General features: G+C 40.9%; 1 protein-coding gene across 2 annotated transcripts in view; it reads left to right on the forward strand.

Moving 5' to 3' along the window:
- Nucleotides 1-26785, forward strand: part of mlxip (MLX interacting protein) — a 29671-nt gene extending 2886 nt beyond the window's left edge. Inside the window, exons 2-17 of one of the 2 annotated variants that reach the window (XM_023824584.2) lie at nt 8734-8840; nt 9438-9523; nt 9664-9753; nt 10066-10107; nt 10918-11089; nt 11474-11563; nt 11919-12016; nt 12335-12917; nt 14293-14399; nt 14598-14712; nt 14986-15098; nt 15208-15324; nt 21192-21319; nt 22341-22464; nt 23007-23136; nt 24223-26785. In XM_023824584.2, the coding sequence (XP_023680352.1) occupies nt 8734-8840; nt 9438-9523; nt 9664-9753; nt 10066-10107; nt 10918-11089; nt 11474-11563; nt 11919-12016; nt 12335-12917; nt 14293-14399; nt 14598-14712; nt 14986-15098; nt 15208-15324; nt 21192-21319; nt 22341-22464; nt 23007-23136; nt 24223-24344 (2224 nt within the window). In that variant the 3' untranslated portion in view covers nt 24345-26785. Of the gene's footprint in view, nt 1-8733; nt 8841-9437; nt 9524-9663; nt 9754-10065; nt 10108-10848; nt 11090-11473; nt 11564-11918; nt 12017-12334; nt 12918-14292; nt 14400-14597; nt 14713-14985; nt 15099-15207; nt 15325-21191; nt 21320-22340; nt 22465-23006; nt 23137-24222 lie in introns of both variants that reach the window. The other variant, XM_023824583.2, reaches the window with a different exon arrangement.

Genomic DNA, 26785 nt, shown 5'->3' on the forward strand with positions numbered 1-26785 from the left:
GTGTGTATTTAGAGGCACAGTTGAAGGAAGAAAAAATACAGAATAAGCAAATCTAATTTTACTGCTAGACTTGCAGGAGGTACAATCAATGCTGTTGAACCTGGCCACAAACCCTCTTTTTATTTCTAAGTTGGAGGAAGTGGGGGCATATATGATATGTCAGGAAAGTATTTTTATAGCTTATAGCATGGAGAATATGTCCTGTTTAATAGCAGGAATAGCAGGTCACAGCATTTTGAGAGGGCCCTGACTGCTTTTATGGACTGCTTGATCTCATAACCTTCCGGATTACTCAGAATTTGCAAAATTCCTGCTCTTAAATCACTTTTCCAGGAACTGGTATGTAGTTTGTGACTTTTGTGCTTGTTAGCAGTGTCAGTTGTAGTATGCTCTAGTGGATAATGATTTTCAAATACATAGAATAATTCTGAATTATTGTTTTGAATAATTTTAAGATTGAGTTTGTCTATTCTTAAAGGAGATACTAAATCAAACTGAAACTTATGTTTGGTGGGAGCTGTATCTTTTACCATAGGATGGTATCATCTTGTCTAGGTCATCAGAACACTAGTGGCAGGAGGTCAGTAGGGGGTTGTGTGCTTCACTCAGGCAGTGTCAGTTGCATGGGAAAGTATGTGGTTGAACTCTGCCCTTTTCATGGGAGCTGTTGCCTGGGAAGGGCTGGGGACTAGACCGATTTGTAATGGAAAAGTATAGAAGACGGCAGTTTTTACCCTCTCCTCGTACTGTTGCCATAGAAGCTCTTTCCCCCCTCCAAATCTAGGATCTAATTTAAAAAGCAATTGATATCGTCTTATATTTGGGGTCGAGACAAAAAAAGGGAATAGACGGCACCAAATACGACATTTTGTACAAAGCGTTTTGACCATAATATAGATTTGCCATAAGATTTCTTGCGTGAGAGCGTCAAAAAGTGTGTGTCACGCCAGATGCATAATAGCTGGCAACCCGTGCAATGCGTGTGTTTAGTGCGTATCCCTGAGTGTCGTGTAAATTGTTGAGTTCCCTGGCTGTGCTGCTGCTATTATTAAACTGAAAGTGGCTGTTAATAAAGATACAGTGGTAACTTAGAACTCGAACTTAATCCGTTCAGAACTCGGGTTCGAATCCTAAAAAGTTCGAGTTCTGATCGAATTTTCCTCATAAGAAATAATGGAAAACCAATTAATTGGTTCCCGGCCCCAAAAAATTACACCTAAATGTTTTTTTTTTTAAGCATTTAAACACAAAATGAACAGGATAAAACACGAAGAGCATATATTGTACTAAACACATCTAAGCACATTTATCAAAACCGTAATTTGTAAAGTAAGAAAATAAATGTATCCAAACAATGTGTAAAGTTAAAGAAAAAAAAAAACAATGTGTCCTGACCCGATCGTCAGCTCCTGCCATGAGCCACGCCCCCTCGTTAATCCCCTGTGGAATCCCTGTGTGATCAGTTGTTTCTGGTTGTCATTAGTCCTCTGTATTTAGTCCGCGTTTCAGTTAGTTTCCCCAGTCCGGTCATTGTATTGTCCGTCTGCGTTTTGCCTGCCTTACCTGTCATTAAACCCCGTATTCCCCGATACCCTGATGTCTGCGCCTTTGTCACCGTCCCCGCTTGGCACGACAATATTATTATACTTAAATGTATTAATGGTTTATTATTAATGATATTAAAATAGTTAATAAATCTTTATTTTTAAATGTATTTTATTATATAATAATTACTGTTACTGTCTATCATTGTCTAAATGTATTCTTACTGTCTGTATATATGTATTCAGCTAGTGTAAACATGCATGATGCTATCACAGCGAATGCCAGGCTGAAGCGTTACCCTTTGTTTCCGCTGAGAGACGTGCCGCTTGACTTATTTCCCTGCACATACAAGTTATCTTAGGTCGGCGTTCACGGTTTGACTTCTGAGATTCAAATGTGTCCTGCCCCGATCGTCCGCTCCTTCCGTGTGCCGCGCCCCCTCGTTAACCCCGTGTGGAATCACCGTGTGGAATCCCTGTGTGATCAGCTGTTTCTGGTTGTTGTCATTAGTCCTCTGTATTTCGTCCTCATTTCAGTTTGTTACCCTTTGTTTCCGCTGAGAGACGTGCCGCGTGACTCATTTCCCCGCGCATACAAGTTCTTAGGTCGGCGTTCACGGTTTGACTTCTGAGATTCAGATCGAGCTCTAGGTAATTTTTTTCCAAACTGGTTGGTTCGACTTTTAAGAAATTCGAGTTCTAATGAGTTTGAGAACTGAGGTACCACTGTACTTTATGACTAGAAATGGTTAGTTTGGGTGTGCAGTGATTTTTAAATTTTTTTTATTTCTTTATTATATCTAATTTTGCGACATATTGCACAGTTTTGCACTTTAAGAAATATTAGTTTTTGAGTTGCTCTGCAATTTTGAGCTGTTACTCAAAACATAGATGCAGACTTGTGTGAATCATGTTGGCCGTGGATTTCTTCCTGTAGTGTAGTAACATAGGTTTTGTTTTGAGCAGCATGACTGTTACATTTCCCTGTTCTTAGGCCTAGTTGCAGCATTGTTTGAGTATGCTGTCACAATTATTACATAATCACCAGATCGCAATTATTTGAACTGACCGTGTTTATTTTTTGCATAAATTAGAATCATCTCCATCTGTATAAAAATAGCTGGATGAGACGGAATCGGCATATTTATATCACTATTTCCACCACATTGTTTTCTACCATCCATCCATTTTCCAACCCGCTTACCCTTCTGGGTTCCGGGGGGTCCGAAGCCTATCCCGGAAGCTATGGGCATAAGGCAGGGAATAACCCAGGATGGGGGGCCAGCCCATTGCAGTGTTTTCTACCATGTAATGGTTTGACATCATCTCGTTGCACTTCTGAACCAATGCATACCACCTGCTCTATTTGCACCTCACACGTCTGCGCATGCGCACCATTACACTTAATGGCAAGTTTTACGACGTGCCCGGTTTCTACCACTTCATTTTACACTTTCATGACCCAGCCTGATCCCGTTAGTATTTCATTTTACTACTTCAGGTTCATTTTTCGGGCTGCTTGTGAGTGATCTCCACCAGCCCAGAATATCAGCCAGATATTCCGATTTTGGATTCTTTGTATTCTCTGTTTAATAAAGGTTCTGCACAGCACATGCACTTCTGTTTGAATGTGTGTTTATGCGCCTCGTTATGGTGGGATGATTATATGTCCCTATCAGTAGGGTGACCAGATAATCCATGTCATCCCGGACACTTTGAGCTAGGACAGGATTTGTAACCTACCATTTCACTTAAGTACTGAGTTCTTGCTGTGTGCTGATTGGTCAGTCTCCTATAATCATGCACGTGTCACTAATGTTAATGTGAAACAGCTGGATGAGTCTTTCAGTCAAATAAACAAACCTGTCAAAGCACAAGAAGAACTGAACTATTTAGCCGAGCACAGGAGCCTTTCAGTTTTAAGGTAGTTTGTAAAACCTGTAGTAGCTCAAGGTGTCCGGGATGACATGGATTATCTGGTCACCCTACTATCAGCAGCCACGATTTTACTGCAGCAAAGTCCGTATATTATACCAAAAGGACAAAGAACTAGAGAAATGTATGCTATTTTGTTAATTTATTCCTGATCCTGCTGTTTTGGAGTGATCTAAACGTGCTCATAACTGGTACACAAGTACACTTTCTCCGTAAAGCAATACATGCTTGCTGCGGCGATACAATTTCTTGCCACAGCAGTGCAAATGCGTACATATTTTATGTGCATTCGTGCAGTTATGACAAATTACCCTTTTCTGAGGGTAAAAAATGAGGAAAATAAAGATGTGTAAAGCAAGCCCTTTAACTCATTGTAAGACTTGCAGCACAATCCCTTAACATCTTACATCATTTGAAGTGCATTGCATGTTTAACCCTCGGAGGTGTTTGTCTTCTTTAGGAAATGAGCATATTGTTTGCATTCATACCACACATTCTTTGGGACAGCTGTAGCCTGTAGTAAATGGGGCTATGAATGGGTGGGAGGGCTGAAAGAATTCCCAGAGCTATATTTGTTTCACTTTAGTTTTTGGTCGTCGTCATCTGTTTGTAACGTTGCTGCCCCATCTGCAGGGTGAATATCACATTTTGTAAATAATCATATTTTTCTCCTTGGTGCTCAAGAGGTTTACCTAGGCAAGCTTAACCAGGGTGACCCAGCTGACTGAAACATTTAATGTCTCTTGGGCACCTGCTGAGGACTTGTGACAGGGAGCCGCAGCTGAAAATTGCCAACATTGGTCAGGAATCTGATATTCAAGGTCAGTGGGGAAAATAGGGCCAAGAATAAAAACTCCTCCACTTTCCCCTGCATAGTGTCCCACTCAGCCAGACCTGGAGCTTTTTTCAGTTGTTTGACCGTTTCTCTCAGGCAAGCACTGAGAGCTGAATAGTAGACTGCCTCGTTGTCAAGAGGACACTTGACACTCCAGTCCCACCGTCCTGGAGTAGGGGCTCATAGGCTTGTGATAAAGCTAGTATGCTCTCGTGAGTGCCCCTTTGCTCCTGTCAACAGCTGGCCTTCACTACTGACGCTTAATACATGCTGCCACATTCTCTCATGCTGCATCCATGATCTGTAAAACTAGTATATATTTTTTTCCTATTCAGATATGTTTTGAGTATCTTCCATGGTTAATACCCATCTCTTTATATTTTTTGCAGCATTAATTTTTTTCCCCATGTTATTTGAAATGACTACTGATTACCCGTATAATATTAATTGAAACATCCTGAAAGATGATCTGCTCAGTCCATAGAGGTTTAGACTTAGGTTTTAGGTTTTAGTTTTCCGCTTGTGTCTTTGGACTGCAGGGATTGTTTAAGGTCACCTTGATTCTTAGTTGTACAGATCGGGCAACCCAGGTGTTCTTTGAGTACTTGAAGTTCCCTGGCCCGCTTTGTGACTTGTTCTTCTGTTCTGACCCTGGTATCTGTTACTAGTACTAAACAGGGGAGGGTGCTGCTTGGGTCATTGTTTCCAGGATGATACTAGCTCTTAACCTTTTTGTTTTTGCTTGAAGACTTGATCCCTGTAAATGGTTTGAAAAGATTTAATTCAGTCTCCAGTATTAATAAGGTATTCTGAATGCTGAGATAAAAGCTTAAGCAGGGGTAAACAGTGCCATTCTTGATCCGTAAGGTACTGACATTTTTTTTTTAAAAAACCAGAGCTACGATTAATATAGATTGGGGCCTTAATGTCTGTGTTTGGGTGTTTGGTTGCCTCTGTGTTAGCTGAGCCAGAATTGAGTCAGCGTGTCAGGTTTCGCTGATGGGTGACCCCAGAGCAGATGGTGCAATGCAGCCATTTGGTTTCCCAGACAGGGCTGAAAAATTGACCAGGGGCTCCCATTTAGCTAGTCAACCTACTGTAATCTGCATCTCTGTTTTGGTCCACTGAGGTTTCCTATGAGTTCTAGATGTGTTTTAGAGTCATTGTGTTTTGACCTATTAATTACATGGGGGCAGCACAGGGGTGCAATGGTTAGCACTGTTGCCTCACACCTCTGGGTCCTGGTTTAGAGTTTCTGTCCTGGCTCTGTGTGTGTGGAGTTTGCATGTTTTCCCCATGTCTTCATGGGGGTTCCTCCAAATTCTCTAATTTCCCCCCGCCACAGTTCCAAAATATGCTGAGGTGAACTGGAGTTCCAAAATTGTGTGTGTGTGTGACTTGCGATAAGTTGCTACCCCATCCTGGGTTGTCTGCTGTGTGCCCATAGGTTCTGGGATAGGCTCTGGGCCCAGCGTAGGACAAATAGGTAGAGAAAATGGATGGATAGATATTAGGGGTGGGTCTAAAATTATTATCATGGTATTTTTCACTTTTTCGGCGATGATAGTATAATATCACTTTTTTTCAGGTTTTTGGAGGAGTAACATGTCTTGTCCTTTTATGTAAATGAAAAATATATAATAAGTACACTTTAATTTCTATTACAGTTGGGTATGGGTGGTCTTATTTCGATATAGTGCTGTCACTATCGATTATATTAATAATTGAGTAATCTACCAATTTACATTGCAGGGTGTGCGCTCAGCTAGACATACAGCCAATATAGGCATTCCAGTTCACTTAAGTGTAATGTTTTTGGACAGTATAAGAGTCGGCGGATCTGCTGAAAAGGGACCCACACACAGGGTGAACATGCAAACTCCACACAGACAAAGCAGTGGTATGTAGCCACAGCGTTATCAGGTGCTCCACTGTACCGCTAGGTTTGTACGATGTGCAATGTTAATTTCATGCACATGCCATCATCACATTGCAAGGACTACGATAGTCTACTGGGCTCAAACTATCAATTAATTCCGCTTACTTACAAACTTAGCAAGCTTTGCAATTTTAATGATGGTTCCTTTTCAGTATTATGTAGCATATGTTTAAAAAAATGTCGAGTTTACTGCCACTGCTTTTGCATGATCACTGCATGCGATCTCCGAGACAACCTTGCCATTTTTGTTTTTTCTGTTGAACTGATTCATAGGCTGTGTGGTGCATTTGTGAGAAATTAAGCAATGAGTGAAGAAGAGAAAGGAGAAGAGGAACTGGTCACGAAAAGCCATTCGTATTCTTCTGTATGGAAATATGTGGTGATATTCTGTAAAGGTGAAGTTCTGCTTTGCAATACTGACAGACAACTGTGCTCTCATTCACTTCAGTGTCAAGTGCTTTTACATAAATGATGCTTTCACACTCTATTTGGACCCTCAACCTGCATCCTGCACCGTCTACCTTCCAAGAAGGAAAATTTTAATCAATGCTTTTTAATAATCGAGTAATAGTGACAGCTCTAAATAGATATAACATTACATGTCCCTTTTTTTCTCACATTTGTTTAATAATTATCGGAGTACTAATGCCAAGGGAATGAATAGCAGCTTCAGCCAAAAACAGTATATTTTACAGTTAATTTCAAATAAAACGCAGGGTTGCCAGCTTTGGTCAGCTGGCTGGAGTGAGATTTTCAATTTGAGGCAAGTCTGCTGTTTTTAGGTTTACAGTGGAATGATATGTATTTACCGTAAGATTTCTTGTGTGAGCTTGTTCTGTTAGCAACATTACGGCTTTTTAGTTGATGGTGCATGATTTGTTGCTGTTAACACTAATCGCACATTAGCGCGAACAAAAGGACTGCATATGCCAAAGCATGTCTTGCTTGGTGGTTAAAGGAGTTTCACGTTCATATGTGTGGGAAATGGGCAGTTCTGGTGTTAACTGGGCAGTTGCCTTTTGCCATGCACCTTGCATGGAGGCAGTGGTGCATATATTTGCTGATTTAGCGAATATGTTTTTAATGTAACCAGATTGTTTTGTTTAAAGAGTGTAATTATACAAAATCTGTGAGTTTAATTTGCTATTGCAACATGGTGTCCGAGTGATTAATAGAAAAATCACACAGCACAGATAAACCGGTTACATATACTATATAAGGACTACTCAAATTACAACTGAAGCTTTGAAAAAAAATTTTAATGCTTTATTTATTATAAATGGGCTGTTGTATAAATGGACCGACTTCTTGGGGTGTTAACAGTATAGTACAAATCCATATCATGGGGCACAATCACATCGGTAATGACTATGACACTGGTGTCCCACCCACCCCTAACAGATATTTACATATTACTCACCAAAGTGTCTTACCCAGCTAACATACTTTAGAATATCCAAAGCCTGAATTTTTTAAATGCTGTGTGTAACAGGCCTGAGGCGTGGGTGCATTTGGGTTTGGTCATCTTGCACTTCCTCCTTAAAAATTCTACATATCAGATTCCCTGTACTGCCAGAGCTGATTGTTTTGCAGTATTACAGTTATACTAGTGAAAAAGAAGTCTGTGTCCTGAATAATTAACCAAGCTTTTGGGAAAAAAAATGTCCAGGCATGCTCTGAGTTGTTATAGCTTATAAGAGGGCAGCAGTTTGTGTGAGAGTGACTTGGCCCCGTGCTCTGGATTAGTCAAGGAAAGCGCACAGCAGTAAAGATATTTCCCTTTTAACCATTCCGTAACTGAATTAATCTGTCCATCTAGTCATTACACACACAAACATGAAGGCAGAGGAATAGGAAGTTCTCCTAAAATTAATATCTTTATTTTTATGCAGTTTAGGATTGTATTTTACAGTTGTTTAAGGTGCAGAATACATAATTTTAATACATCACTTTCAGAGCTAGATTCTGAGAGAGCTTTGAAATGCAGATGTCCTGGCCTGGCTGCAGGCCTTCATACGTAACTGCACATGGAATTTATGTGGGCTGATGCGGCATGTGTAAACAATGCTTCCAGGCTAGCCTGTTCATTGGTCCTGCCAAAACGGCACAGTGGGAAATGGAACCCGCGGCATCTGTCCAGGAACTTCATACAGGACATAAATCAGGACAGAAGCCATTATTCAACAACCTGTCTTTGTCTCTTTCTATCCTATCCTCTTGTACTCTTTCTCCATTGTTTTCTCTTCTTGTATGCTTTCTGCCCTTGACCCTCTTAACTTTTACTGAGAGATTAGGGTGTTTGGTCTGTATAACTTATCATTGTCCTGTTGTTGATCTGCCATGTTTTTCTGTTTCAAGCATTACAGCTGTACTGTACTATTCCTATTAGCTGTTGCTAGTCGTGGGTGCAATTTATGCTTGAAAGGGGAACTTTTGCAATGCCTTTATTTCTCTTAAGTGTTATCACAATTCTCTTACAGTGGAAAGTTAGTGTCTCCAAAGTGGAAGAACTTCAAGGGCCTGAAGTTGCAGTGGAGAGACAAAATTCGCCTGAACAACGCCATCTGGAGGGCTTGGTATATGCAATGTAAGGGGCAGTCTGTTGCATAATGCTATCCACAACCTTTCACTTCAGTTGGAGTCATTACGTTTCACTATTTAATTGTATCTTTTCTCCTCCACTTGTCAGATGTATAGCATGGAATTTGTCAAAGGCGGATGTATTAAATATGCTGCTTAAACAGGCGGTGTATGATAGGGTGGTATGAATTGCTGATTTTGGCCAATATTTGCTGCATAACAGTTAGTTTCCCAGTTAATGAAATGGCAAGAATTTATGAATTGGAACAGTTCTAAACAGTTGCTTTTAGCTTATGCCTTATCCCATTGTGTACTATTACACAAGTTCTGGGGGGTATTCCACAAAGCAGGATTTCTTCATTAGCCAAATGTAGGAATTGTCCATAAAGAATGGTAGTTCTCTTATTGGACAGTTTTCACGTTTTGCTTCAGGTATGCAGCTAACTGTGACTAAGTCTGGTACTAACTAACTGGTACGAAGTCACTTGGTTATCATTTTCTTTTAGTTATCGTGGCGTGTGTGCGTTGAAGCTTTTCCTTTCCCATAGGACAGTGCAACCTGATTCTGTGATGTAATGAAAACAAGATGTTTGCCCCCACACAGATGTAGAGAGGAGGGAGACTCCAGTGTGCCATTTTGTGACCCCTCTGGATGGAACCATGACCTCTGAGGCTTACCGTCCAGCTGAGGTAAGCAATGCAACCCCCCCCCCCCCAACACACACACACACACACACACACACATCCCCAGGTGTTGCACTGCACCATAGTGTGCCCCCTCACTGTAACAACATATTTTCTCTTGTCCTCCCTTGGCCTTCTGTCCTCAGTCTGTATCCACAGAGGGAAAGTACTGGAAGAGAAGAATTGAGATCGTCATCCGAGAGTATCACAAGTGGAGGACATACTTCAAGAAAAGGGTAAGATGATTTTTTTAAACATCTCTGGAGAAACACTCTTTTGTTCCTGTCATTGAAGTGCTTTTTATCTTGGTGTACAGTTTGTTTTAATTTTATAATTTTAATTCATTAGTTTGCAACTTCTCTCAGTTGTAAACTCTTTCCCCTTTATTTTTGTTTATATATTGTTTCTGAAATATCACTTAGTTTCTTGGTGAAGTTGATGTGCCTGTTGTTTTATGTGGTATCTTTGAATATAAATGTGTTAAGGAGCTTTTCATTGTAAGAATCAGCCAAACATTAGCATCTTAACCATATTTGTCATTGTCACAGTTGCAGAAACATAAGGATGATGATCTTTCAAGTCTACTGAAGGTTGGTGCCTCTCATTTCATATCGTTCTGTGTGCATTAAGACTGTGAATGTTTGAAATGGCTTGAAGGACCAAAGCCTTCATTTGTTTTCACTGTCAATTAGGTCCTTTTTTTGTGTGAATGTATCCATATGAAGTATTTGCCGTGTGTTACAAAATATAAACACGATGAGGATGTGTTGAAAACGCATGAAGAGACTAAGATGTGCTTGCGCCTGTTACTGGGAAGTGGACTGGTTTTTTTAAAAAATTGCCTCATTTGGGAAGTCTTGATATGACTTCTCTATGAAGGCTTAATGTGCTTCTGGTTAATTTCTCTGGTTGTTTTGGTTTTTGCACGAAGCAGTCTGGATTTAATGCAGCTGGACATGGTGTAGGCCAGGGGTACCCAACTCCAGTCCTGGGGGGCCAGAGACCTGCACATTTTTGGGTTTCCCCTCATTTAACACACCTGATTCAACTCCTTGTGCTAATTCTCTTGAGCTGAATCATTTATGCTGGAACAAGGAAAGAACTAAGCTACACAGGGCTCCGGCCCTCCAGGACTGGAGTTGGGCACCCCTGGTGTAGGCCAAAGGCAGCAGGCTTTTTAGCCAGATTAGACTGGAAACCTAGTGCTCCTTTACCACAGGTTCAAATAATTGCAGTTCTCTTGACTTGATGTTGTGCTGTAACCTTTTGCTGTTGTCTCCTGCTGTCCTGCATGAACCGACTGGCCTGCTTGTGCACTTTGACCACCCAAGGGAGCAGAAGAGCAGTACTCCCTGTTCGGGGGCATCTTTCCAGACACACTGCGTGTCTCCCTTTGCCAGGATGAGGAGGTGGGAGCTCGCCACTGCGGCCGTAAGAGCCGGGACACCCCGGAGCCCATGGAGATGGACCTGCTTATTGACATGGATGTGCTTATGTCGGAGTTTTCCGACACTCTCTTCTCCACACTGGCTTCCCATCAGTCCCTTGGCTTGCCAAACTCAAGGGACATTGGTGAGGCTCCCATATTGACTCCACTTCCTCAGCATATGGGCAGTAACCCCTTCGTCTTCACGCGGTCCGTCCCGTTCTGTGTGCCCACCTGTCCCCAGCATGACCCGTAATGTGACGCAGGTGCCAATGACATGAATCGCAGTAAAATTAGTCATTTTCACCATTTGATTCTTCCTTGAAGAACTGTGACGTTTCTGAGGGTAAAAATTGAGTCTGACTTTTGTCTCACCGTTGCTATGTTACACAGACACTACAGTAGTTGGGTTTTTTTATTGCCTCGATTTTGAAGACTTAAGTAGTAAAGGTCAGAGGTTTTTGTCTTGTGGGTACTGAATGTCGACTCTTTGTGGACTGACAACCTGTTTTTTCACTCCTTCCTTGCAGCACATGCTGCTAATGCAGACATGATCCAACCAGGCCTCAATCCCCTGCAGCCCAATGTGGATTTCATGGACTCCTTTGAGCATTATCCAGGTAAAGGTACCACGCACAGACATGCAGTGATATAACCAAAAACATCAGGGAAAAATGCCAGCAAGTTGTTATAAGTGCATGGGAATTTGCTGTGTCATGATTTATATAAAATCTCACATCATGCAAAGTTTGGCTGTAATTACAGGGTTTAGGAGACAAAATATGATTGATACAAACCACTCAAAACCGAGCCAGATGCATAACCAAAGCTTAAATTATACTAATAAGATGTAGTCTAAACACATGCTTGATCTTATGTTCCAGCAAGAGAGCTTTCTTTAATTTATTCAGCCTTATCACTGCTGAACCCTTTGACAGAGTAGCAGTGCTATGTACGTGTCCCTGTTTTTCGCAGACTTGTTTCAGCGGCCCTTCAATGCCCCCATCACCACACCGGTGCCCCCAATGTCAGCTAGCAGCTCACACACTCAGACCAACATGACATCTGAACAGGTGAGAGGCAGAGCTGACATCTCAACTTTGGCTCCCTTTGCCGTGCTGTGAGAATAATGAAACTTCCAAACCGCATGTGTCGGTTCGCCATGCGCTATTGGTTGCTGCCTGAATGATTCCCTGTGAGAAATATCAGACATTGTTAGCTGCTAGCAAGCAGACATTTTGCTTCTGCACAATCGTAGATACTGTGTTACTTAAGCAGGGTAATATCAAGGAGATGGTGCATGAGAAATGAGACATTGTGGGATGGCGTGCTAACTTGCCTAACATGGGCTTCTGTCCGCGTAACTGAGCTGGGCAATTGTTCTCCTTTAGGCCTCCTTGCTGCCGTCCATCGACCTTACAGCAGGGCTTCCCTCAGTCAGTTTGGACCCTCGGGCCATCTCTCCAGACCCTGTCTCAATTGTCCCAACTAGGCCCAGTCACAGCCGTGCGAGTGACACTGTCTCCACCTACGCCCCGAACTACGTACCCCTATTGGCCGGACCCACTGCTGTGGGTTCTGCTTCAGTGGCTGCTGCTACCCCTGTGGTCCAGCCCCTGCTGCAGGCCACTCCCTCAGTCCCAACTCCATTAGCCCCCCCCATTTTGGGTCAGGGCTCTGTGGTCCCACCCCTAGCGACACTGAACACCCAGCAGTCTCCTTCAGTCATCACACACACAGCTGCCTCCAAAGTTACACCCAGCGACGCTGCCACCACCTTCAGCCAGGGTTCTGGGTTTCCCTCGCCTGTGGTGTCCTGTAGACCCACGGCCACACTCCCCTCACCTGCCCTGCAGCCTCCTCAGACATTTGCCATGCCCAGGCCCATCCAGCCTGCTTTGCCGGTCAAGAAGCCAAGACCAGTCAAGCCGATCGTTTCAGCCACTACCATCTCTTCACCCCATCTCATCTTAGGTGACATACCGTTTTTTATCATTCCTTTTCAGATAAAGTTTTTGGGCAATCTTATGCAGGAAGGGCCGTTGGGTATGTGGGTTTTCGCTGCATCTGGCTAATTAGAGGACTGATTGGCTGAAGAGTCCTCACACCTGGGTTTGAACAGCTGACTTAAAGGTTATCCCAAAAACCTGCATACACACCGGCCCTTTGCGGGTAAAATTGCCCACCCCTGTCTTAAAGACATGCTGTTTGAATACTTTCAGGTGATGAATCTTAATATTCTTTAATGCACAATACATTTTCCCTATGAAGTCTTATTCACTGGCAGGGTAGGATGGGAACTGTTGGGGTCAGTTTAAAAGATGGTGTGATAATTTGGTAAGTGAGGCTCTGAGTTCAACAGTGGACTGACTAAAGTCAATTCAGCATCTACACCACAAGGTGACAGTGTTGTAGGTAGATTTGTCATAGTGAGTGTGCCATATGATATAGTGCAGTCACAGTCTTGGTGATTGCTTCATTTATTCTAAATTTTTCAAACTTATTGGTTTCATACCACAGCTCCATTGACAAGCAATGTTTAACATATCTGCACATATCTTTCTCAGACTTTTCCATTTGTTAAATATTTATTTGACTGATTCATTCATTTCTGTTCCTGCCATTTTACTATTAATTTGTTATAGAATTTGGCTCCCAAAGACACATTAAACACAGATGTTTGTTTTATGTTATTGCCAAGGTGTTATTAATTAAAGCTCCCAAGGATGCTTGTCAATGAACTTTTTAACTCCGAACAGCTCTTTTTGACCTGTAATTTGGGTTTCATCTTATTACTATTTATAAATGAATGTTGCACTTTAAAATTAATGGTTCTCTAAGGTGAATGTTATTTTTTGTAAAATGAATAAAGCAATGATTTTTTTTGTAATAAAACCAATAAATTTGCAATATATTTACTGAATTAAGCCTAGACGTCCCTAGGCTTTCTGTGAGCACTGTATTCCGTGTTCTAGATTGCCTGGCCGACAGCCCCTGGCATCTTTGAATATGAGTGTGTTGCCTTGCTGAAAGTCCCCTTGACTCAGCACCAGAGCTTATCAACAAAGCACTAATTTAAGCGTCTCAGCTGTGATTTTCTTGCCATCTTTTGAACAGAATATTGTACACTTGGATGGTGTAATTTCACATTAATTACCCTATTTAAAGGTACACTAGTATACCATCACAAGAGCTACAGCCTGTTGGTTGCAAAATGTTATACTGCATAAAACAGTCCTCCAGTCTAAGTCAGTATTCTTTCATTGGGTATGATGTCATATTTCTGGGTTGTGTAAACCACAACACTCCTTCACACTGATAGATTATTCCCCGTGATCCTGTGTTTCAGCCCCTTTCCCCGGGCAAGCCAGCACCCTCATCGTCACACAACCCTTAAAAGCAGAGGTGGTCCCCACGACTGGCCAAGTTGCCATTTCCTCACCAGCTGTCGGACGGGTAAACACACCATTGCACGTTGCATTGTTGAGCTTGTAGGTGATTCTTATTGCTTACCTGTCAAGCAGCTGGGTAAAGTTCACAGGCTAGGTTACTCAGCTGATCAGTACTTCAACTTTGGCTGAGGAACAGCAAGGCTTCAATGTGAGTGACTGTCAGGTCTGTGTATCTCACATCCCTCCCCCTTTCACCATCCAGGCTGGTTTCCACATCCTGTCTCAGACGCAAAACCCCCCTCAGCTCATCGTTCCCAAAGAGGAAACGGGCCCCTCCTCATCAAACTGTAAAACTCCGACACCCCCAACTAATGCAGGTCAGAAGGGAGCCTTTTCAGGATGGCTTTCTTGCATGGTCTTTATTAATATTTGTACGATTGCTTTCTGCAAAGGTGATTCCGTGTAATTTAATGGTGAGATTGAATGCAGTTGATTTTCCCTTTCAAGTATGTTCAGTCAGTTTTTAGGTTTTTTCCTGTTGGCTGTTGGGTTGTAGGCGTGTGTTTGGTGATCACCATTCTGAAGATGAGTGATTATTTACGTATGTATGTATGTGTGTGCGTGTGTACTGACTCTCTTGTATTTTTCAGTAAGAGACAGGCGCTGCTCAGGGCAGGGATCTCCATGTGGGTCAGAGCAGGCTCCCAGCCCCCAGTCGCCCCACAACACTTGTAACAGTCTGGCCAAGAATGAGTCTAACCAGGTGATTTCATCCTGTTGGTTCCCCCCCACCCCCCCATATGACTGAACAGGGTTTTTTTTAAATTATTTTGATGATATATTTTTTAATTACTTTTGCTGTTGCCCTGTAGAACCGTCGAGTGAATCACATATCTGCTGAGCAAAAAAGGCGCTTTAATATCAACGTAGGCTTCAAGACCCTCTGCGGTTTGGTTCCCACATTGAAATCTCAGTCGAATTTGAAGCCGGTAAGTAAACATTGTAAATATCATTTGTAAAACTTCAGTTTTAACCAAGTCAGTGACTCTCAGGAAGTAAATTTGCAGATTTTCTTTGCTGTTTCAGGTAAAAATCTTTTAGCCAGATGGGTTTATTGAACTTTCCCTGCAAACGGCTCACAAACTTTGGCAGCATGCGTGCACGCGTGCGTGTATCCGTGCACTTGATTGTTGGCATCGTGTGCACGCATGCGTGTGCATGAATTTGATGCGTGTGTATATCTTTACTGATGGAGTTTACTTTTTATTGGCACTCTAACATTTGTTTATTAATCTCTTTGAAGAGGATTGGAATGGGAAACTCCTTTTTAAAAGGCATTCCAGTTTCAGTAATTCCATTTATTAGTTGAAATTCAAATATTAATTGCAATTACACTACAGACCCAGCCCATCATTACACAGTAGCCTGAGCCAGCTGTGTGCAACTCACTGTGATGGCGAAACCTGCAGCATTAGCCTACTATGGTCTTAAGTGAGGAAAACAGAAAAGAGACAATAATATATAATAATTAGGGCTGGGAATCAAGGGGAAAAAAAATCTCATTTGCACTGTTTCCTGTGATTAGGTGTGAATGGTCATGATTAATATTAAAACTTATAAATATTTGTACATTGAAATGACCAAAAACTGAGCAAAAATATTCATCTTGTGCATACTGATTATTGTGGGTTACGTGCAATAAAATTGAAAGACTTAAAAACATTATGTAGTTTTGAGTTACCAAATGACAGTTTTAATGTTCCAAAAAGGTTAAGGTAGTCTCAGTTGCTCTCCACAAAAACACAATTTTACCATAACCTTTTTTGTTCCCAAAAAATTAATGTGAGAATGACCCACATTTTAATATTTGATGGTTGAAACTTGATGAACATATTAATCAATTAATACAAAATGTCAAAGCTTTTAAAAAGGATGAATGAACAGATGACAATAAGACGAGTGTGAAGGTATTAAGTATGGATGTTAAACTTTTTTTTTTATCACAGACCTTGGCGATTTAATGGTTATGCTACATATACATATAATCGCATGTACTCAAGTAAGTCAAAACATAAAACTCACTGCGTGATCAATCTAAAATCTAATCTAAATTGCTCTAAAAATAGAAGCCTGACAACTGAAAGTACACCTTATAAAATGAAAGATCTTAAGGTTTTATGGTATAGCCTTCAATAAAATTAAACAAATATTGCAAATTATGATATTTATTTTATGTATGCTGTATACCTCTGTTTTGGTAATTTTTAAATAATGAAATAAACCAAGTTAACATCAGCTTCCCTGTGAAACACTAAGTAAAAGTTTTTAGCTTTGAATTCTGAGATTCTGTGCAACTTCATAACCTAAACTCTCACCTTGTTTGCAGAGAGGAAGGAATATTTTAGGTCACTATTAAAATGCATCCTCATACTCTTCTCCCTTTCGCGTAACAAAATACAGCATGCGTTAACGTGATCAAAGAAATAACGTGTTATGACTTTTAAATTAATGCAATGTGTTAAAGTGATATATTTCCCAGCCCTAATAATAAGTCAAGTCAAGTTTATTTCTATAGCACATTTACAGCAGTTGTAACACTTCACCAAAGTACAAGAATCATAAAAGAATCATTAAAAAAAGCAATGAAAAACAAGCAACAAAATAGCAACAAAAGACATAAATTTAAATAACTTTAAAAGTCTGGAAAGGCTATCGAGAACAGATAAGTTTTAAGCCTAGATTTTAAAGCAGAGGTAGTTGGAGCAAATTTAATATCACGTGGTAACTGATTCCATAAACGAGGCACAGCAATTGCAAAGGCTCTATCACCCTTCTGTTTAAGCCCAGATCGGGGGATGTGCAGGAGGGCATTACCATTAGATCTCAAGGATCTAGGGGCTGGCTGAGGATGAACAAGGATGAACAAGATCTGCTATGTATGGTGGGGCCTGCCCATTAAGAGCCTTAAAAACCATCAATAAAATCTTAAAATGTATTCTAAAATGAACCGGGAGCCAGTGGAGTGAAGCTAGAACTGGTGTAATGTGTTCTCTCTTTTTAGTACCAGTCAGCAGTTGCATTGTGCTGCTGCATTCTGGACCAACTGTAGCCGTGATAAAAGTGACTGTGGAAGACCAAAATAAAGAGCATTGCAGTAGTCAAGCTGTGATGTAATAAAAGCATGTGTATGGCCTTCTCAAAATCATTAAGATTTAAAAAGAGCTTAAAGTCTTAATTGATAAAAGCTAGACTTGACCACAGAGCTTATTTGCTTGTCCATTTTAAAGTCGCCATCCATAATAATTATGGATGGCGACTTAACATAAGGTTCTAAGGAACCAAGGTCCAATTTGGGGCAGTTACTACTGGTATTGGGCTTAAAAATAAAAACCTCCATTTTGTTTTCATTGAAATTTAAGAAATTAAGAGCCATCCATTCTTTAATGTCTTCAAGGCAGTCAAATAATAATTTAAAAAAACTAGTGTCAGTCCGTTTTAAAGGCAAGTAGATTTGTGCATCGTCGACATAAAAATGAAATGAGATGCCATATTTTCTTAAAATGGCTCCCAACGGAAGGATATATAAAGAAAACAACATAGGGCCAAGTACGGAGCCCTGTGGGACTCCACAGTGAACAGATGCACGAGAGGATGTATAGTCACCAATTCTGACAGAAAAACTTCTGTCACAAAGGTAGGATCTAAACCACTCTAGTGCAGTCCCTGTAATGCCCACACAATACTCCAGCCGGGAGATTAATATGCTGTGGTTAGCCATATCAAATGCTGCTGTAAGGTCCAGCAGTACAAGGATAGCATAGTCACCAACATCAGTAGCTAATAAAAGATCATTATAGACCTTCAACAATGCAGTCTCTGTACTATGGAGAGCTTTAAAACCTGACTGTAATGGTTCAAGGATCTTATGCATATCCAAATAATACTGAAGTTGAAGCAGGACCAGTTTTTCCAGAAGCTTAGAAATAAAAGGAAGTGTAGAAATTGGTCTAAAATTAGACAAGATGGGAGTGTCGAGATGTGGTTTCTTTATCAGTGGTTGTACTAAGGCATTTTTGAGGTAGGCTGGGACAATACTGGAGGTCAGGCTACTGTTGATCATTGTCTGAATACAAGGACCTAAAACCTCAAAAGTATCTTTAATGAAACAGGGAGGAACAACATTTATAAGACCAGCTGATAATTTCATATTACAAATCACTTCCTCAATGGTGGACAAAGACACTGGCTCAAATTGACTAAAAGAAGTCGAACAGGATGGAGAGGCTAATGGGACATAAGAGGGGGGGGTATAATAAGAGCTCTAATATTATTAATTTTATCCACAAAAAAGTGCCGAAATTTCTCACAAGTGTCAATGGAGGCATCTGGACATTTGGAATGAGTGCCATTAAGAGCAGCATCGATGGTACGGAAGTGAATTCCAGGCTTGTGACAATTATTTGAGATTATATTAGAGAAATGTTTAACCTTTTCAGCTTTAACAGTTTCCTGGTACATACAGTTTTTCTGTCTGTCATTGCAGCCTGACACCTGCAGCCGATTCTTTTTCCACAAGCGCTCAGCCTTCCTGCACTCGCGTCTAATGGATCGAGTGACATAATTTAGCCACGGTTCAGATTTAGACTCAGGACGCAGAGTTTTATACGGTGCTGCAATGTTCAAAATGGTTTGACAAGTGGATAAAAATGACAAGGTTAACTCTTCAGTATTCTGACAAGAAGACATCTTTATTTAGCTGCCCGCAGGACAGTGATGCCATTCAGCAAAAACAAACAAGTTTTCTAAATTGTGGCTTGAAATTAAACTATTACATGATTGACATTAGACAGCAGACATAAGGTTGCGCGTGTGAAGTAGCTTAAAAGTTTAAATGTGACGTCATGCCATTTGGTTTAGGTTACGTCTAATTATGCTTGGGCAGTGTTTAATTTATACCATCATACTGTCTCTATATTATACCGTGGTATTTTCATGCTGTTTTCCAAAGCAAAACTATGTATTCATTGTTCAGGGGGGTGGATCCAAACAGTTTCCAGAATGTGCTTTTCGGGTTTTTGGGGGTCACTATATCACCACATTCTTCTTCTGATTCACACATTATTTCACTAGTTTCCTTGCTGGCTAGTTTCGGCTATTTTGGCAAGCTCAGTTTACTGAAGTCTGCCCCTAGATAAGCAACATGGACCATTAGGCAAAACAAAAACATGGGCACTCATGTAAGATGACAATGGTAACCTACAGAAGTCTTCAAAAATTCATACATTGAATATATACATATTTTAAAATTTCACATTTTATTCAAATAAAGTTCGTCCTTGCAGGCCTAGAAGATGAGCAATTGCACAATGTGTAACAAAACATTTTGGAAGGTTTGCATGTTTGTTTACTGTAAATTTTAAATACTGTATCCCCAACACACAAGTTAAAAGCCAAAATCCAAGTCAGCAAATTAAAACATCTTTTTACCAAAAATGTTCTACACCAGTGGTTCCCAAACTTTTTCCAGCCGCGTACCCCCTGCTACCAACGACTCTTAATTAGTGTCTATAAATAGATTGCAATACCGCATGCATAAAAATAAATACTGAACAGTCGATTATTTTTCACCACCAAATGAATTTATTAATATATTTTAGTAATAGATTGTTGCTATCCGGTGGGAGAATTTCACAGTAGGGATGGGCACGGAAAAGGTTTTTGGTTCCCGTCCCATCCCATCCCATTCGCGTTGGAGGGTTTCTGTTCCCGTCCAATTTAACCGCCAAATTTTCAAAACCCATTCCCATCCCATTCAGTCCCGTGGGATGTCATTCCCGTACCGTCCCATTCCCATCAAATTTCAGAAAATCTTCCATGCTGCAATGTGAACATTTGCCATGTTCCTAAAAATTCTGTTCATTACACAGTGTCTGACCACACAGACCTAGATCATACTGGACATATCAACTGGACATATTTTCCACTATTACAGATTGATGTCTTGCATATACTGATTTTATCGATTACTCAAGAACATACAATATAATTAATACCAATTGTTTTCACTGTAAAAAATAATTCCCATGGTTGTTCATATTCTCATTCTTACTTAATATTTACTTTTTAATAATATATATATATAACGAACCGAATCAGGCTTAATCAAGATAGGTGATCTATCACTTTAACGATCCCCAAAATTAACCTCCTGGACCGGACAAATACAAATTAACGAATGATTAAACATTATATGCGTCTCTTTTTGTATGTTTTCTAAATAAGACCGCGTGCCCATACCCAACTGTAATAGCGATTAAAGCGATCTATTCTTTTAGTATTTATGTTAAAGCAAGACATTTATTTTATTACTGTTGTGGGATTAATCTTTGGAAACACTTAAATTTAATAAGCACAAAAACATATGACATAAACACGACTGTATTTTGTGTTTTACGGCTTTTTTGGAGGTCACCGACTCCGCTGTTGTGAGAATTACTGACTGTCTCGTTGTACGAATTCGTGATTCCCCCCGCTCCCTCGCGTACCCCCTACAGCTCCCTCGCGTACCCCCTACAGCTCCCTCGCGTACCCCCTACAGCTCCCTCGCGTACCCCCTACAGCTCCCTCGCGTACCCCCTACTGCTCCCTCGCGTACCCCCTACAGCTTCTTGCGTACCCCAGAGGGCACGCGTACCCCAGTTTGGGAACCGCTGTTCTACACCATTGTCAAATATATTTTAAGTCCAAGATATCTGATTTAAAGTATGATATTAATATTAGTTAGGAGTGTCTGATTTGTATCTTTGGTTTCTTTGTGGTTTTCCGCTGTCCCTGTCGTACTTGCATGCTGAAACAGATCAGCAATGCAGCAACGTTACAGAAGACAGTGGAGTACATCGGCAAGCTCCAGCAGGAGAGGCTGCAGATACAGGAAGAAACCAGACGTCTCCGGGAGGAAATTGAAGAGCTAAATAGCTCCATCAAGTATGTGACGTGTCAGTGGGGTTTGGTCAGGGTGTAACACCCCCAGCCAGGGTGTGAAAATGCTGCTTTCTGGCTTGTCAGCAGTAAGGTGCATCACTCCTTTGTGGGAAAAAAAAAGTTCTGCTTCACAGCTGACAATGCACAGTTGTTACAAACTCACAATAAAGATGGAATATAGAGGAGGAATATTGTGATACTTTGCAGTTGGGATAAAATCCTGGAATAGCCACTGGGTTTCATAGTAAGACTGCAGCTGTCAAATATTTTCAAATTTGAATATTCAAGTATTTTTTTTTTTCAAGTGATTGGTTTTTGCATAGAATTACCACCATGGACATTTTGAAAATGCTCCCGTTTTTCTGAGATTTTTGGGCACACTTGAGTAGTGCTACGAGCACCATCTTGATGTATGTTATTTGCAAGAAGAGCTGTACTGACTCCATGCTTTAGGAAAGTTGGATTGATAGCAAAGTTTGCACACCTGACATTCTTTAAACTCAGTATATAAATCGACAGGTTCGCCAAGTTAATGTTGCTCCCTTGTAACCGCATTTGCACACTAGGGCTGACTGTTTTTAAACTGAACGAAACCACAGAGCAAAGTAACGCCATATCTCACTTCTGCCACCCTGCTTATCAGTTAGAGGCGGGCAGTGGGCATCCGTGGTTTCCATCTTCCATCTTCGTAGCTTCTCTGCACAAGAGAAATAAGTATGACTGTGTCTCTCTGCAAAGCGCAGATTTGGAATGTCCACTACATGATATTAAGCACATTTTTATCAAATATGGCAATTAGTGAAATGGCTAGTACCATTTAAAGTTTTTGGTATTGTAATATGACACTGATATTCATATGTTGAACCAACATCGAGAAGGATCGGAATGAACTGCGCACGAATTGGGTTATTAACCAGTTATTCAAATGTGGATTTTTTTCTTGAATCTTTTATATTTGAATTTTTAAGTGTGATGTTTCCTTGAGGCGTTTTAGAGACTTTATTTTTGTCCCTTCATTTTGAAGCTCATGTCAAGAGCAGCTTCCTGCCACGGGTGTGCTCATAACTCGGCATCGCTTCGACCACATGCGGGAAAAGTTCGACGAGTATGTCAGAAGCAGAACCCTCCAGAACTGGAAATTCTGGATTGTATCCTTTTCTTTTCTGTAACCATCTTACACCCACCAGTAACCAGATGTCGTGAGACATACAAGTAAAATAAAAGGCTGTGTCCCTTTATCGCGATCACCCCCCCTATTTCACCTGTGAACTTTTTCTTTCTCCCATGCTTATTTAATATAAAGGCCCTAGTTCCTGTTGTGTGGTGTGAAAGCAACACAGGCAAGTGGCTAGGAGCTGTAAGGGTTAGCAGTTGAGACAGCCCAGGGACTTGTAAACCAGGTTCTGGAACTTTGGTGTGAAAGCACCTGTTGTGAACAGCGCAATACTGAGATACCAATCCAGTGCAGCTGCAGTTCTGTGTTATGCAGGACTGAAGCTCATTTCTGCAAATTGTATGCTTCTTTGATTTAGTCACACCTAGGACGTGATGTTTCACACTTAGAGGGGAAGTGGTGGGCAACTGCATGAATCAGGTCTGTGCAGTCATTTCTAGAGGAAAGTTTTGTTGCCCATATCCTTGCTGCAAATTCATCACCAAGAAGTGAGAGCCTTGACCCATTTCCCTCCAGTTTAGCATCATCCTCAAGCCGCTTTTCGAGTCCTTCAACAGGACCGTGTCCACCACCAGCATGGACGAACTATACCAGACCACCATGCAGTGGCTGGAGCAGCATTGCTCCCTGCCTGTCCTGAGACCCAGTGAGCATCTGCCGTCTCCACACCACTTTCCCGGCCTCTGATGCTCTCTAGAGGACAGGCCACACTCTATAGCAGTACTCGTGCTAATAAAATGTTACCTAGATTAACATGCTAACTTGCCACATGAATAAATCATGGCCATGCTGCACTCTCACTTGCGTCATAGATGTTCTGAGTAAGTTCTGAGTACTATTATTATTTTCTGGCTCAACTAAAGTGTCATCTCCATTACATAATAGCTAGCAGTGGTGTCATCCCCCGCCCCCGGTTTGGTACTGAATAAAACTTTGGAATATTGACGGCTTATTTTATAGGCATGATGTTATCAGTATGGGTGTAATTCTTGGGAAATTCTATGTCGTGAAGCTTTTTGAGGTTAAGTAATTCAGGTTTATAGGTTTATATATTTATTAATAAAGGACTATAACAATGATACACTTTCAATTTGCCTGTGAAATCACTGTCTGCCATTTATGTTATTGGTGCTGGCCAGGAATCCACAGAACTGGGGCTTCTGGGCTTGTCCTGGGAGTGTTTATGGCTTGAGTTTTCCAGATATTTGTGGTAATTTCATGTATGTTTCACTGAAGTTTGAGGCCCCATGCCTTTCCTGCCTCATTTAATTTGTCTGGAGTTCAGGCACTAAGTTTAGACTGGTTGCTATATTAACTGCAGTTTCTCATTACATTTTATTTATTTTTGACTGATTTGCTGAATCATCTTTCAAGGATCAGAAGATCAAAGAGTTGTATGAATCAGCAGAGTAGGTCAGGGGGTTATCTGAACAAGTGCAACAACAGTCTTTCTGCTTCCTCTGCTTTTGCTGTTCTAAACTTTCCTGTCTGGTATAGATGAGAACATCTGATATTCACAAAATGTGAATTTTAATTTTTGCTTGGGTTTCTGAAACAGTGGTTTGTTTGCTTACTGCATAAATGTCACGGGATGAGAAAAGTGTACAAACTGAATTTATAAATTCCCCCAGATAGAAGTGATAGTATAACAGCTATATTTCTGTGGTCAATTGTTCCAGCTAATATTCTGCTCTGTATTAATAACCTGTTTTGCGTGCGCTTGCTCCCTCAGTGGTCCTGCACACTCTCCGGCAGCTGAGTGTCAGCACTTCAATCCTCACTGACCCCAGTCTGCTCCCAGAGGAAGCCCTGCAGGCTGTGACCGACACCCGAACGCCAGTGGGCCAGCCCTAGGATAGAAGTTGGGGGGCAAGCTGTGGTTTCAACAAGAGCCAATCTGAACGTTCCTCAGGGCCTGTTATGGTCTGGTCTGTTTTCTCATTCTCTATCTCCAGATGCCTCTTGGGGAAGAGTAGGTGGGGTCTCGGTCGGTGTGTCCATTAGATGAAGTCTGCAGTGGTGTCAAAGGCCCACACTTTGGCACATTGTGATCGTTTGTTTGTGTGTGTGTGTGTGTGTGTGTGTGTGTGTGTGTGTGTTTGTTTGTGTTTTTTTTCCTCTTCTCTGAGTAACTACCTACGAAAACACACAAACCAAGGAGATATTTGTCCAAAATGGAATGTAGAGTACTACAATTTGAGAGACAGACGGACACACACACACACACACGCATACACCAATATTGCTAATGCTGTTGAGTTTTGACACTCAGATTCAAAGGGGCAGGTTAAAAGTGATGCCTTCTCTTCACTCTTTCCTCCAATGACTTCAGTTTGCATGTAGCTTTTTCTGAAATTCAAGACGTGGCACATGGCATCTGCTACTTCTGACTCCTGTTGCAAGGCTGATCCCACCACTTGATGCGAGGTTCTCTACTACTTTCTAGTACTGAAATGTCAGTGTCATGCCCCCCCTACACACACAAACACCATGGTTTCCGAATGCTTCAGAAAGCGTGCTGGTATCTGATATAATTTTGGGAGAGTCCACATCTTTTAACTGTAACCCACAGCTAAATTGTGGTCGCAGTGCTGCACAGCTGACAGCCCCCTTCACGTACACTTTGCTGGTTTATGCGGTTTCAATATTGAAGTGCAAGGAAAATAAAAAGCTTTTTTATACTTGTGCTCTCAGGGATATGGAGAAGAGCGTAACGGGATTATTTAACCAAATCAGGGGCTTTCATTGACATTTCTGCATGAACAACCCATTTCTTTTCCTTTTTGTGCAATTGAGTCAGCCATATTTCACTTTCAAATGTTATGCTATGTTGTGTTCAGGTCAGTTACATCTATCTTTTTCGTTTTTCAGTAGCCTCTCCTGTCTTTTGTATCATTACATTTTCATCAAGGCTACTCAACGCCCAGCGATACAACAATGAGACCATGCATTGTCCCTCTGCAGGAACTGCTTTGGTCATATTAAACATGCATGTGTATCAAAAACGACCTGAATAATCAAACACTGATACATAACCTATCAGCTAAATTTAGCTATTTTTTTCTGTGCTGGTATTTGAATCTGTCAAATGCTGAGATCAAACACATCTACATACTTAATTTAAGGAGACACAAAGTGTAATATCTCTATTTAGTAATCAGTTATGCTTAGGGGTGTAAAAATGCATCAGTACATCGTGGTCAATTGGTTATTAAGGTAGCGATTCAATGCATCGGTGTCAGTCAATATTTGGGGGTAAAATAAAAACATTCTACTAGGTTGCATGCTTTTGCATTCATGTGCTGCAATCCGACACGCAAAGTCATAATGCCGACATGCACAATTCTCAAATGATAGATGGCAGTTGGCCATGTTTGTTCATTATTGACTCTGGGCTGCCGATCAAGCTTTCTGTTTTGCACAAAATAAAATGAAACATATTACGCCATTCTAGTAATGTGCATTGGCAATCTCAGCACCCCCACTGCCACCCAATCAGCTACACGCCTCCTTCGTCCCCCCCCCCCCCACAGTTCAGTGCATTGAGGGAAAAATTTCTTTTTTTCTGTTTATTAAAAATGATAAAGATTAATGTTCCTAGATTCTACCTTTGGATTCCATTAGTAGTGTGTAATTCAATTCCGTTTATTTGTGAAATTGAGTGAAAACCGTTTGGATTTAGGTTATAAAAATAATTGATGAATCATGTTAGACATTACAGACTTATGATGCCTTGAATCGTTCCCTCGATAATTGCCTTGTCAATGATTTACACCCCAAATTATGTTTATGACCATATTGTTTCTGCCATGTTTTTTATTTGCATATTTATTGTAATGAAAATGATCATTTGTGTGATGCCTTAATTCACTGACTACACTTTGTAGTTCAGTCTGCTTTCTACTCTCAAAGTCAAAGTCAAGTGTTTGTGCTTTTAGGAGTGACCATAGTTTTGGTAGATGTTGTATACAGCACATTTGGGCTATGCAAAGGGGGGGGAAAAGTTTGGTTACTTTTTTTTGCATTCACTGTTTGGAAAGTAAAGTACTTTGTCAGTTATGATATTCATATTTCAGACCCCCTGCCCCTTCCCGTTTCCTTGGGTTAAGTCTTCCAGAGAACACAATGTGTTCTTTACATTGTCTTCTGTACATTTGATTGGCTTGTTTTTTAAGAATGGTTTTGAGGGTTAGTACTTTGACACATTATTGTTTACTGCTGTCTGGTTTTATATGAAAAGCTGTATATATTGTATCTTTTTGTTTTTCTCAAAGTAAAAAAAAAACTTTTTTACA

The sequence above is a fragment of the Paramormyrops kingsleyae genome, chromosome 2, assembly GCF_048594095.1.
Source record: "Paramormyrops kingsleyae isolate MSU_618 chromosome 2, PKINGS_0.4, whole genome shotgun sequence".
Lineage (NCBI taxonomy): Eukaryota > Metazoa > Chordata > Actinopteri > Osteoglossiformes > Mormyridae > Paramormyrops > Paramormyrops kingsleyae.